The 13,948-nt window shown below is 49.7% G+C and overlaps 1 protein-coding gene across 5 annotated transcripts in view; it reads right to left on the bottom strand.

The window, feature by feature from the left end:
- Positions 1 to 313: 313 nt before the first annotated feature.
- NCKAP5L (NCK associated protein 5 like) overlaps positions 314 to 13,948 on the bottom strand; it is a 534,672-nt gene continuing 521,037 nt past the window's right edge. For all 5 annotated transcript variants that reach the window (XM_069653864.1, XM_069653865.1, XM_069653863.1 and 2 more), the window contains one exon: positions 314 to 2,331. In XM_069653864.1, the coding sequence (XP_069509965.1) occupies positions 2,107 to 2,331 (225 nt within the window). In that variant the 3' untranslated portion in view covers positions 314 to 2,106. The remainder of the gene's footprint in view (positions 2,332 to 13,948) is intronic.

Genomic DNA, 13,948 nt, shown 5'->3' with positions numbered 1-13,948 from the left:
AAACTCCCCTAGCAATCACTAGGCCCAGGTGTGATGGTGCATAGGATGGTGTTATTGGATCTGGCAAAATTACCACTTGACTTCATGGTGAACACTCCAATTGTTGAGGATCCGGTCACACTATAAAACATTTTCCATGTCTGCTTTTAACTACAGCAGCTTTGGGTCAGCAGTTGGCCTCATTATGGTATGGCAGCTATCTAATAGCATATTACCATGTACGGCACCTTTGTCTGCATGCAGAGCAAGGTTTAAATAACCGAATTACCATCTCATACCATTTGAGAAGACTTGACAAATTAAGGACAGAGTGGTCGGTCTCTATCATTTACTTCTGGAAGAAAACAAAAAACCAAGACAGGCAATAAGTACAGACTTCACAAGAATAACTTATATAAATAAAAAAGACATTAGTATAAAAATGGAAGCGTTTTGAAAGGTCAGAGTTGGAGGGAGGGAACATTCCCTCCACTCCCCCTCCTCAGCACCAGCTGAATTATATTCAGCTTCTAAAAACAGAACAATACATGTAGTAAAATAATAAAACAGCAGCAGATGTTTAAATTAAATCTTACGAAGAAAACAAGATTCACCTAAACTAAAGGCCTACCCTGACCATGGCCCACTGCTAATGATGTGGTACCAAGAAGGGTTGGGATAACGCGCCACATTCTCTAGGAATGTGTCATTACAGAGCCACATCCAGGCATAGAGGAGGTTCCTGCATAATGGATCCCAATGTCAGTGCGGGCTCCGGCACCATGCCAGACTGCCCTGATGTCCAAAATAAAGCGGGCTTTTCCACCACAGATCCAACCCATCCAGATTTTCTGGATACTAGTGACTAATAACTAGGCTCCCAACTCAACCACACCATTTGACATTTCCAAACATACCAAAGTTTTTTAGTTTGGGTGGTGGATATGGATGTTGGTGCCTCATTCAGGCTTGGATTTCACACTTGGGACCGAATTAGCTTCTCTAGCATAGGCTTGGACGGTTGTGGCCTTATTGGAGGGGAAGGTCAGGAGCAAGGATCACAGCAGGACCCAGGATGGTGGACACATATTGATTCACACATGTAATGGATGGGGTATTTTCTGAAGGGGGAACCGCTCCTTCCTTTTTTCAAATGGGTTAAGTCTTCTAAATGCAGGATTGTATCATGGATTAAGAGGTTGGTAGTTGCTTAATTTTGGCTGTTAACTTGTGGAACAGGGGAAACATTTGTATAGCACACACCGTGACCCAAATTGCTTCTAGGCTCTCGTGCTAATTTAGGGCGTGGATTTGGTGTTGGTGAAAGAGGCCAGAGAGTGCACTGGGACCAAGAGTTGCATCAGGGAAAACCTGTTACGCCATTGTCAAGTGTGCATCCACTGAAGAGTTTAGATTCCATGTCCGTTCAATCATCGTCTTCTCTGAAGATACTGACCAACAGGGGTGTCAGTTCCTATGTGGTTCTATATAAATTAGCATTGGAGATGATATTCAGAAAAATAAAAGTAAACATTGCAGCAGGACCCAGCCATTGTGGGGGCAGAGATTGAAGGGAGCACTACCTCACTGATAAGGGTGGGGGTGCTAAGCAGTCACATCCTCTGCTTGTTGTGCCAGCAGTTGGACTCTTGTCATGGGGTACGTAGCCACAATGATGCCAGCATCTTTTTTGATTTCATTACTTAGCGAGAGCAAGAGCCCTGGGCCACTGTCTTTTAAATGTTGGCTGCTGAGGCTGAGTCTTGGAGCAGTGCATCATCAGTAACTCCCTTAGCCTGGGCTAACAGAAAAGCGATTTTGCTGGGGAAGGCCATATTGAATGCAGGTGGGGTTGAAAGTAAGGGACCAAGAAATATAACAAATCCCCAACACTGGGATCACATGGATGGGAGATGGGGTAAACACTGTAAGATCACATTGCCTTTGCTCCCAGGGTTGTGATAGCGAGGGGCTAAGCACCAAACCCCCTAACCTTTATCCCAAGAGTTGTGCTATTGTCTATGGGGGTCAAAGTCAGGGGTAAACACTGCAAGGTGCCCAAGCCTTAGTCCCCGGGGCTGTGCTTTCATTAATGGGAGTGTAAGTGGGTAAGCACTAAAAGGTCTTTTAGCCTTGGCTCCCACAAGAGGAAAGGCTGTCATAAAGAGAGTCACTCAGAGACTCTGAGCTTTCCAGTCCAGTCTGTGCTGCTCCATGGGATTTCAAGTCCGATGTGCCATCTTCGCCCACATCCGAGGCGATGGGGGCACGGCTGGTGATGCTGCTTGGGAAAACCAGGGGTGCACACGGAGAACGGCGTGGCATGTCAGATGGCTTCCTGTCCGCTGGAGCCTGGAGGAAAAGAAATTAAACAAAATATAATTTCAGGAAAAGAGGTCTTCCTTACTGCAACCTTACAGCTTTGGTACAATCTCAAATCCAACTAAAAAAAGACTTGCACCCCTCAAACAATTTAGACAGGGAGATGCAATACCGGTTGCTTTAATTTTGAAACATGTTTGTGAGGAATTCACATGATTTGGACACGCCTTCCAACTAATGCTGGGATTAGGAACAGTAAAATGTGAAATATGTTATGGTGTCCGCAGTGCTAATCAAAACCTGAAGAGGCTGTCTGGAACTTTAGAATCACTTCCGGTTTTGATGTTAGACAACTGGATTTCCAATGTTTACCCCAAAAAGGTGAAAAGTTACTCAGCACATTAATGGCTGTCATATCTATTGTCCCATTTTCTCTATAATTAAGGGATGTGGTATGTCGTAAACTGTGACTCCATCTATTTTGGAATAAGTCGAAGCAATTGACAAAGACCCTGGACCTGCTCTCAATCTACAATCCACTGGCAAACTACTGCTGGTTCATGGACACTCGCCTCCTGCCATATGACCAAAAGCAGCCACACTGGTGTTCCCTTGACTCAGTGAGAACAGTTAAGTCACTCACCCCTCAACCCCCAGGATTCCTGGATCACTTGAATAGCATTTGCTGGTCCTTGCTCGACTCTCCTCGTGGCTGGAACCCTAAATCGCCTTCAGTGGACTGGGTGTAACTGTGGCCTACGACAGCGCAAAACAGTACGCCTGGGCCACCACCTGCACCACTTTGGTCAGTGGCTGAAGTAGTTGCACCATACCCCAGCACCTGATTCGTCCCACGTGGTGTGTGGAGGAAATTTTCATCATTCAGGGGGTTGGGAGGGGAGGAGGCTAGGTTGGCAGTCCTCTTGTTTTCATAGGTGTTTATGTGGGGGTGGGTTGTTTGCTCTTGCGAAAAAGTGGAGCATAAGATTTTCTCAATTGTTTTCAAATTGTTGGCTGATATGAGAATCCAAGAGCTGGGGAGGTTTGGAAGCTGCAGAGCACTGTGCTGTGGCTAGGTTACAAGCCAAGGATCATAATTGGAGATGGTTTGGCGAGGTATAAACAAGCTTGTCAAGGTCAGGGAGATGCTTGTGTTCCATTGGAAGGTTGGAAGCAATGTGGGAGAGGAAGGAAGAGGGTTGCTGTTTTGTCAGCCATTTGGAAAGATGGATGGGTCAGTGCTGGTAACACTGTTATTTAGCTCACACAATAGGATGTTCTAGCCTGCAAGCCAATCTCCTGGAGATGGTGGGCAGACTCTTCACAGTTTCCCGGAGGGGTAAGCACACATTGCTTCACGGTGGTGAACATACTCAGGGAGGCCCGCAGGTGTGTTTTTCTGTGGGAATATTTGAATAGTCTGATCACCTGGAGGCTTAAGCAATGGGGAGGGGAGGGGAGGAGACGTGAACCCAGCACAGCAACTGCACCATTTGCATTACCTTAAAAAAGTAGATTACATTGATCAGCAAATAACTATGAATGTATTGTCTTAAGTCACCATGTGTTTGAGGAATTGTAGGCAACTGCCACATCCTAGTTCTGAAAAGAACACGCAAATTATGCCAAGAAGCCTGGTTCGACTCACACAGATCCAAAGAAACACTTAATTAAAGTTATATCAAAACTATATGTGTACGAGGCACGCAATACCTAAAGAAATACTGTATTAATTAATAACATCAAACACACATTAGGATAATAAGGAAGAATAAAGCAGGTGAGTAAATTATCATGTACCTTTCTATCCACACACAGAGTGACTTTAGTCAGGTCAGTAAAAGTGCTTATTTGTATCAACTCTGCATTATAGTGTTAGAAGTAAGTTAAGAACGGAAAGAAGCAACAATAACAGGTAAGTAACACTGTAGCTATTCTTTGAATGAATGAGGCAGTCTTTTCCCTAACTAGAAGGGAGTTCTTCAGTTCATGTTTTGAGGGAAACAAGCATTGCCAAAGCCAGTAGGAATTAAAGATTTACTGTAGGGAAGCCAACAATGTCCAAGTCAATAGGAATGCGACAGTTCTGATGCAAATCTTCTCAGTGCAGGTGTGCCGCAAGTTAGGTGTTCTTTCAAATGTTACAGGCGCTTTGGAGAAGCCTTCTTGTAGGGGCACAAGCTGTTAGGCCTGACCGACTACAATTGGATGAACACCCAAACAGCAAGAAATAGTACTTCAAAAGCAAAGGAGTGAACAATGTAAGTTTACCCCAAATCCCACTCTACCTTGAGAGTGAAGAAACTGATGCAGCTGGACGCCTTCTGGATGGACAGAACTGCAAACCCAGTCTCATAGTCCTTGATGACAAAAGGGGGGACCCTGGATGGGCTCCTGCAGCAGTTGTTCAGAGAGGGACTCGCCAGCAAAGAAGAAAACGTACTTACCAACTGGTAACGTTCTTTCGATTGGATGTTCCTCCAACGTATTACACATCTTTAACATGTAATGTCCACAGCTGTGTACTTCGGAAACTTTTTCGGCATCTTGCGTCAATGGCATTGGATCGATGTCCCTCGAAGGCCTCTGTCGAGGGTGCCGTCACCGTATGTTATAAATAGGACGCACGGCGCCCGTAGCCTCAGTTTATTATTTTTCCTCCATAACTTGTGGCACATATCCAATGCCTGCTTGAGTTGACTGCACATAGCCTTGCGGAAATGTAAGCTGCAATCGCATAGGAAATCTCCAGAGGGGCAGGCTGGGAGGGCGATGTAGAATACGTTGGAGGAACATCCAACCGAAAGAACGTTACCAGATGATAAGTAACTTGTTCTTCGAATGGATTGTGTCCTCCAACGTATTCCACATTTTTGACACACTCCCAAAGCAGTACCAGAAAATAGAGGAGGGAAAGAATTTAGAGTACCCAATCAGATGGCGGAATAAAGAACCGCCTTACCAAAGGCCATATCTTGACCATGGATCGTATCCAGGGAATAATGTTCAACAAAGGTGTGGATAGAAGCCCATGTGGCTGCATCACAAATATTCCTAATAGGAACTCCCCGTTGTAGGGCTGTGGAAGTACCACGCCCCTAGTGGAAATGAGCTTGCAACCCTTCCGGAGGGTCCTTACCCACCAATCGGTAACATTCAGTAATGGTGAGGATAATCCACCTGGACAAGGTCTGTTTGTTAACAGCGTGGCCCAATCGGTGTCCAGCATATCCCACAAAGAGTTGATTGTCCACTCTGACCCTGGACATCCTAGAAATATAAAAGCTCAGAGCTTTCCTAGGGTCCAACCTATGGAGTCACTCCTCTTCCTTACCAAGATGAGAAGGAGGATAAAAAGACGGAAGAACCACTTTCTGGCTTAAATGAAATTCAGACACTAACTTAGGTAGAAAGGAAGGACGTACCTTCAGGACAACCTTATCCTTGTGAAACACAGTAAAAGGTGGCTTAGATGAAAGTGCTTGCAATTCACTCACTCTGCGAGTGGAAGTAACCGCAACCAAGAACACTGTCTTGAAAGACAATAATCTCAAAGGGCAAGAGTGCAAAGGTTCAAACGGAACACCAGTCAGGAATTTCAAAACCAAAATCAGATCCCAAACCGGCACCTGGAAAGGGGACGGTGGGAATACATTAGTGAGCCCTTTAAGAAATTGGGACATCAAAAGGAATGTTAAAGTAAGAACATTCTTCAGACGAGCGCTTGAAGATAGACAGCGCCACCAGGTAACCTTTAATGGTACCCACTTGAAGGCCCCTCTGGGCCAAAGAAAGTAAGAAAGACAAAACCACAGAAATGGAACACTGAAAAGGATCAATATTTTGTCCTCTGCACCAGTCGCAAAACTTACGCCAATGGCAACAGTACAGGGATTTCGTTGCTGGCCTCCTGGCCGAAAGCAACACCTCCATCACATCATCCAGGATGTCCCAATCCTTATACCTCAACCTTTCAGATATCAAGCAGAAAGGTTGAGAGTCCTGACCTCTGGATGGAGAACCTGACCCCCACCCCCTGCCCCCTTGCGCGAGAGCAGATCCTCTCGGTAGGGAAGATGGCGTGGAGGGCAGATGGACATTTCTAGAAGGTCCGGGTACCACGGTCTCCTGGCCCAATCCAGAGCAATGAGGATCATGTGGGATCTGAACCTCGGTAACCTCCTTAACACTTGAGGAATGACGTGGACTGGAGGAAACGCATACAGCAGTGGGACTTACCAATCCACTATGAATGCGTCTCCTATGGCTCCTCTCAGAGGAAATTCCCTTGAGCAGAATCTCTCGCACTTCTGGTTGGCACTGGTGGTGAAGAGATCCACTTGTGGGGTTCCCAAAAGGGCGAAGATCTCCAGAAGGACTTCCTCAGCCAACTCCCACTCGTGAGAGATTGTGCTCTGCCTGCTCAGAGCGTCCGCCGCCACATTGTCCTCTCCGGCCAGATGAACTGCAGAGAACAAAATTCCTTGCAGGATAGCCCAGAACCAGAGCTGCATTGCCTCGCTGCACAACGGGAGTGACCATACTGCCCCTTTTCTGTTGAGGTAATGCATGGTCACTGTGTTGTCCGTCATGATCGGGACACTCTTCCCCCGCACAGACGGCAGAAAAGCCTTCAGGGCCAGTCTGATGGCCCTCTGCTCCAACAGGTTGATATGGAGTTTGGACTCCGACAGAGACCACCGACCGCTGGCGGTCAAGTCTTCGGCATGAGCTCCCCATCCTGTGAGGGAAGCATCCGTTACTACAGTTACCTCCGGCCACGGTTGCCAAACAGGCTCCCCTTTCATCAGGTTTTCCTCATTGGCCCACCACAGAGGATCCTGGGAGACGGAGCTTGGATTGTAAACGAGATCCAACATCTTGCCTGAGAAATGTGACCGCTACATCTTGAGGACCCATTGCAGGGATCTTATCCTCAGCCAGGCCTCTGGCACTAGAAAAATGCAGGATGCCATAAGGCCGAGCAACCATAAGAATTCGAAAGCCGGGAGACTCTGGGCATGTTGAAACTTGGCCACCATCTGCACAATGTGATGAGCCCTCACCTTGGGAGGCGAGCACTTCCAAGGACGTGTGCAACACAGCCCGATGTACTGGAGCTATTGGCAAGGTGTCAGATTTGACTTCTTGAAATTGGAGGGAGAAGCCCAGCTTGTGGAGGGAGCGGCAGGTGAGACTGAGGGGATCCAATGCTTGCTTAGGAGAACATGCACAGATCAGCCAATCATCCAGGTAGGGGTAGACTTGAAACCCCCCTCGTCTGAGATACGCTGCCACCACCACCATGAGCTTGGTGAAGACCCTCGGGGCGGAGGGCAATCCGAATGGCAGAACCTGAAACTGAAAGTGCAATTCGCCAGCGGCAAACCTCAGGTACTTTTTGTGCTTGGGATGAATCGGCACATGAAAGTAAGCATTCTGTAGGTCCAGAGACACCAACCAATCCTGAAGTTGAAGGGCCTGGAGGACTTGAGAAAGAGTGACTATCTTGAACTTGTCCTTCCTGAGAAGTTTGTTCAACCAACGCAAGTCCAAGATGGGTCTCAATCCCCCGTCTTTCTTTGGAATAAAAAAATATGGGGAATATCATCCCTTGTTCCTCTCCGCTCAGGCACCAGTTCTATAGCACCTTTCTCTAGCAGGGTCAAGATTTCCTGCACAAGGAGCGGATCTGGAAGATTCAAAGAGAGATTCCCTGGTGGATTGTTGTGAGGCCGCTGTAGGAAGGGAAGGCAGTAGCCGTGGGCAATGGTATCCAGAACCCATGCATCCGAAGTAATGGCTCACCATTCTTCGAGATGCTGAGACAGTCTGCCCCCAACCCGCGAACCATGGGACATGGCCTCATGACCGTTGCGGAGCGGCAGCACCTGAAGGCAAAGAGGTAGCTGCCCGAGCGGCTTTGGCACCTCTATTTCCCCGACCACCATGGGTACTTTTACGCTGACCCCTTTGACTAGAGGCTCCTCTCGTTCTACCAAAGGAGGAGTAGTAACGAAAAGAACCTCCCCTTCACTGCTGTCCCCTAGGACGAAAAGGCAGTGGTTGACGCACAGCTGCGCTTAAAGATTTCGCCGCAGCTTTTGAGGTCTGCAACCTCTCAAGGCTCTCGTCAGCCTTGCTGCCAAACAAATGCGCGCCATCAAAGGGCATGTTCCAAAGACGGGCTTGCACGTGCGGAGCAAAACCCTGTCTGCCGCAACCACGCAAATCTGCGTATAATGGTGCTCGCAGCCATGGACCGGCTAACCATGTCGGCCGTGCCCAAACCCGACTGAAGGGATTCACACATGGCATCCTTGCCATCTTGCACAAGAGCAAGGAACCCATCCCTTTCTTCCCCTTTGGAAATATGCTCAGCTGCAAGAGAAACAATTCCAGAGTGTGTGTAAATCTTGCCAAGGCACAAGTGGAGTTGGCCGATATCAGCACCATACTCCCTGCAGAAAACACCTTGTGTGCCCAACCGTCGAAGCGTTTGCTGTCCCTATCAGGAGGGATGGTAGGGTACGCCGCCTGTCTCGAGGTGGCCGTACCCACCTGAACCACCAAACTCTCGGGAGTGGGGTGAGATGTAAGGTAGCTGGGCACGTAACTGGAAGGGCAGTATTTTCTGCCAAGCAGCCGCCACCCTTTTCTGCAATGTCAGATGAAAAGGTAACACCGGGTCAGAGGACGGACTTTGATCCAAAATGTCCATTAGATCCTCTTGTACAAAAGCTTCAGGAGGACTGGACCAGCCCAGATACTCCGTGACCCTAGCCATGAGCCTCCTGTAGGACGACTCAGCATGAGCCCCAGGCCTGCCAAATTCCACCTCTGGAGAAGTGTCCAAACCACTGGCATCATGAAGAGATTGCCTCAACTCTTCCAACTGACTGTCTCCAGAAAAGACAGGAGCCACATCAGGCTCAACAGGGTCAACATCGAAGTCCGACCTCTCCTCCTCCTCCTCCTCCTCCTCCTAGATGTCATCCAGAGGGAGGTAAAAGTCCTGCCTTGGGACAGAAGAGGGTCTGGAGTCCACCACAGACCTCACAGACTTGGAAGTAGTCTTCCTTGGAGGATCCCCAGTAGCAGGGATCTCCATCTTTAAATTTCGAGCAAAAGGCATCAAGAGCGCCGAAGGCTTCGGTGTCGATAACGGCACTGAGGGCTGGTCTGAAGGCAAAGCTTCGACGTCGGTATCCGACGGACATGGCGCCGACAGAGTTGACCCCGACCTCGAGCCCTTACCAGGCTTCTACGGTCTTGCTGGAGACGATGACCGAGTCCTGCAAGCACGTCTCTTGTAACTATCCTGAGCCTTGCCCGAACGGGACCTCAAAGGTTTTCGATAAGTCACGTCGAGGACCCGAGCCCGAAGGCGTGCGAGCCACGGATCGAGACCGTTCCTTGCTGGCTTCATCAGAAGGCACAGACGGAACTGTGCCCCGTGATTAAAAAATCGCTAACATCTGCTCCCTGAAGGCAGCCCATTCCTCTGGAGTCGACGACTTGGTTGGACAAGCCACTTTCCTCATGGCTCCATCCTCCAAGGAGGGCAGGGAAGGCCATCAGTTATGGCGCTTCCTAGAATGCAGAGACGAGGACGACGAATGGCGGGAACCACTCCGGAACTGAGACCCCAGCGACTCTGTCCGACGCGGAGAGTCGCCCCTCGAATCGTCGGTGGACATCCCCCTGGACTTAGATTTACGGGACTTACTGGGTTTAGAACCCCTACCTACCTGAAGCTTTCCCTTACGCTCCCGCAAGGCCTTAGCAGTCAGCGACTGGCATTTGGAACAGTCATAGGTGTTGTGACTCTCGCCCAAGCACCACAAACAAATGCGATGCGGGTCAGTAATCGACATTTTCGACTTGCAGTCCCGACAAGTCTTGAAGCCAGACCGTGGAGTCAGAGGGGTCAAAGAAGAAGACCTATTCACAAGGCACACAGTCTCCGAAGCAACACGTTTGCGGGAAAAACAGAATGGAGGCTACGGGTGCTGTGCGTCCCATTTATAACATCCGGTGACGTCGCCCTCCATGGAGGCCTTCGAGGGACATCGACCCGACGCCATTGACACAGGACGCCCTCTGCCGAAAAAGTTTCCAAAAGTACAAAGCTGTGGACATTACATGTCAAGGATGTGGAATACGTTGGAGGACACAATCCATTCAAATTCATTTTACTCCTGCGTCGGTTTGTGGTTTTGGCACTTTTTTTTCGCCACCAGAAGCGAATGATGTCAGCCGGTTGTAATCATCATCCTTTTCTCTGTCCTGCACTCTGGTGAGAGGACTATGAGGAGAGGATTTGTGCTTCTGGAGGTCCACACGGATGCCACCAAAGTTCCATCAGGATTTGTCCACGGAAAGGAAATGCACTTCAAGGTCGTCGAGGTACATCAGGTACTGGGATTCTGAAGCCCCGGGAGGTCGCAGGACGTCGGGGGACAGCTCAAATTGAGGAGTGTCTTGAAGCTGGTTATGCCCACCAGCCCAAAGAAGGAAGTCGTCCTTGGCCGAGCTTCCCTGATGATTCAAAAATGGGGTAAGGATTGCAGCGGTACTTCAGCAGTGCTCCTGAGGTTACTGGAGGCCTGTTATGCAGGAACCCATTAATTCAGTCCTACGGACCTACCAATCACCAGTTAAAACTGGTTCCAGCCAGGCATACTCTCAGACAAAAGGCATGCAAAGTTTCAGGCTCCTCCCTCCCTTCCTGCCTCAGTAGACTCACTGGGGCCTTCAAATCGGAATCCCGCCAAAGGCAAAACTCAAAGAGGACTCGCCGCCACCTGGACTGATAGAAGGGCCAAGAAGGAACATACAAATGAAAAATTGTGATAAAAGCACACTGGGGCTATTTTGGGGAAATGGTCCACCCTTGGGCGCTGTAGTGCAGCTGTGAAAACAGCCTGCGAGTAACTAACAGACACATGTTAGAACAATGTATCTACTGTCACCAGCCATTTGGGTTAATCTGTTACTCCAACTATGAAAGTCACAGGAGCAGTGGGAAAGGAGTTATAGCGTAGCCCCTCAGCACTCCACATAAGGTAGTGTGTGCTGATCCCACACAAAGAAAGGCAAGTTAGATAAAAGTATCCTACTATCCTTGAGAACAGCAGTTCTAAGGGAAAAGTAAGGGCAGCCCAAGGGGCTCCCCAGCAAAACTGTACATATGGTGTTGTGTGCTGAACAATCCATTACAGATGCCTGTATTGAAATACATGGAGGAAAGCATGTAAAAGAAAAAACAGTTTCACTTTAAAATTGTGTTTCTCCTCTAAACCAATCACTGTCCGCTGGGTCATACTGCCCCCATCCAATGACAGTCCTCTCCCTAAGCTCCACCCCTGGTGGCCATCTTCAAATTTGGTAAGCACAGAAGAGCCATAGAGGGGCAGGCGGGAGGGTTCGCATGTGGATCCATGCCAGACCCATGCTGGAGAAATTATAAGTTAATTACCGTAGTGACTAACGTACTCTTAGTTCATAGTCCCCTTTCCTCTATGCTGCATGGGCGTCCCTCGCGAGGGACGGGAGACAGAACCTTTTTCACCAGAAAAAAATCTTCTTGTCATTTAAATCTAGAGGCGCGCGGAGCGTGGCCCTGGGAGCATGCGATGCCCTGACTCCACCCTCCGGCGCCACACCTCAGTCCCCAAAGACGCGTCGACAATAGAATTACCATTGCCTAATGACAGCAGATTATTAGGGGGGAGGATGGTGGGACGTATGGAGGTAAGGGGACTATGGACTAAGAGTATGTTAGTCAGTACAGTGAGTAACTTATAATTACTCTCAAGTCCCGTCCCCTTTCCTCCATACTGCATGGGCGATTACAACTGAATGTAGCCCCACGGTGGAGAGGAGACCCTCCTTCGATCTGGAGCCGGCATGCAAACAGTAATGCTTGCAGAAAGCCGAGGGAGTGGCCCACATGGCCGCCCTGCTAATGACCTGCCAGGGGACATGGCGCTGAAAGGCAATGGCCGTTGCCTTGGCCCAGACCGCGTGGGCATGCATGTTCACCGGAAGGGGGTCTATGCTGGCCCGCATACGCTTCCTTGATGGCCGAGACCATCCAGCAAGAGATGGAGGCTTTGGAGGCCTAATAGCCCGAGCTGGCGCCTCCAAAGGTGATGAACATGGCATCTGACTTGCGGAAGCCCTTGGTCCTGTCCAGGTAGAATTTCAGGGCACACCTGACATCCAGGCAGTGCAGAACTCTCTGAGGCTCGTCCTTTGGGTCCGCAAATAATGTAGGAAGGACGATCTCCTCATTTAAGTGAAAGGCTGATGGCACCTTAAGTAAAAATGCCAGATGGGTCCGCAGGACCACCTTGTCCTTGTGAAAGGTGGTGTATGGCTCTGAGGCGACTAGGGCCTGGATCTCGCGGACCCTGCACGCCAATGTGAGGCCCACTAACAGGGCTGTCTTGATGGTGACCAGCCTGATGTCCACTGTCGCCATAGGCTCAAAAGGCTTGTGCACGAGGGTGCCCAAGACCAGATTCAAATCCCACACACAGTATGGCTTCCTGATGGGCGGGTAGAGCCTAGCGAGCCCGGCCAAAGGTCTTCTGACAATAGGGTTGGAGGAGGAGGAGAAGAAGACCCCTTCCTCCGAGTTCCTGTAGGCCCCAATGATTGAGAGGTATGTGCGAAAGGTGTCCACCCGCACGCCAGTGTTGGCGAGGTGAGCTGAGAATGACAGCACGTCGTCCAATGAGCAAGTCAGTGGGTCGATATCCTTGGTGGCAGTGGCAGAACCTGGTCCATTTACTCTTATACTGGCCTCTGGTAGCCTTGCTCCTAGCCCCCTGTATGATTTCAAGGTTGGCTTGAGAACCACGCTGTGAAAGCCAGCTTCTGGGGGGAGGGGTGGACAACACTGCCCCCCTGCTGTGTCAGAAGGTGTGCTGGGCCCATCGGGAGGTGGATTGGCAAGACCGCAGAGAGGCTAAGCAGCTCGAGAACCATGGCCTGGCTGGCCACCACGGAGCTATCAGAATGAGGTTGAGCTGACGAGACTCCTTGAACATGCAAAGTACTCTGTGAATCAGTGAAGTGGGCGGGAAGGCGTATGCTGACATGCCATTCCACTAGATCCACAGGGCGTCGCCCAGGGAGCGTAGGACCTGCCCCTGCCAGGATGCGAACTAGGGGTACTTCTTGTTGTGCCTGGTGGCAAAGAGATCCATCTGGGGGAGGCCCCAACAATGGAAGATCTCCTGCGTAATGAGGTCGTTCAGCTGCCACTTGTAGTTGTCCGCTTTCAACCTGCTGAGCCTGTCCGCTTCCAGGTTGGATTCCCCCGGAAGGTGCACTGTCGTGAGGTAGATGTCAATCTCCAAGGCCCATTCCCACATGCTGATCGCCAGTCTGCACAGGGAAGGGGACCTGGTCCCCCCTTGCTTGTTGATGTAGTACATACGGGTCGAGTTGTCTGTCTGGATGAGGACCACTCTTCCCTTGATACGTGGGAGGAAGGCTCTGAGCACTAACCAGATGGTGTTCAGTTCCAGCCAATTGATGTGGTATTCTTGTTCTTGACGGGTCCACGTGCCGTGGACCTACAAGTCCTCCAGGGTGGCCCCCCAGCCCTCTAGGGAAGAGTCTGTGGTAATAG

The sequence above is a fragment of the Ambystoma mexicanum genome, chromosome 3q (genome assembly GCF_040938575.1).
Source record: "Ambystoma mexicanum isolate Mex_15411 chromosome 3q, UKY_AmexF1_1, whole genome shotgun sequence".
NCBI lineage: Eukaryota > Metazoa > Chordata > Amphibia > Caudata > Ambystomatidae > Ambystoma > Ambystoma mexicanum.
Note: the sequence above shows the minus strand (reverse complement) of the source record. Positions and strands in the feature narration are given on the sequence as shown.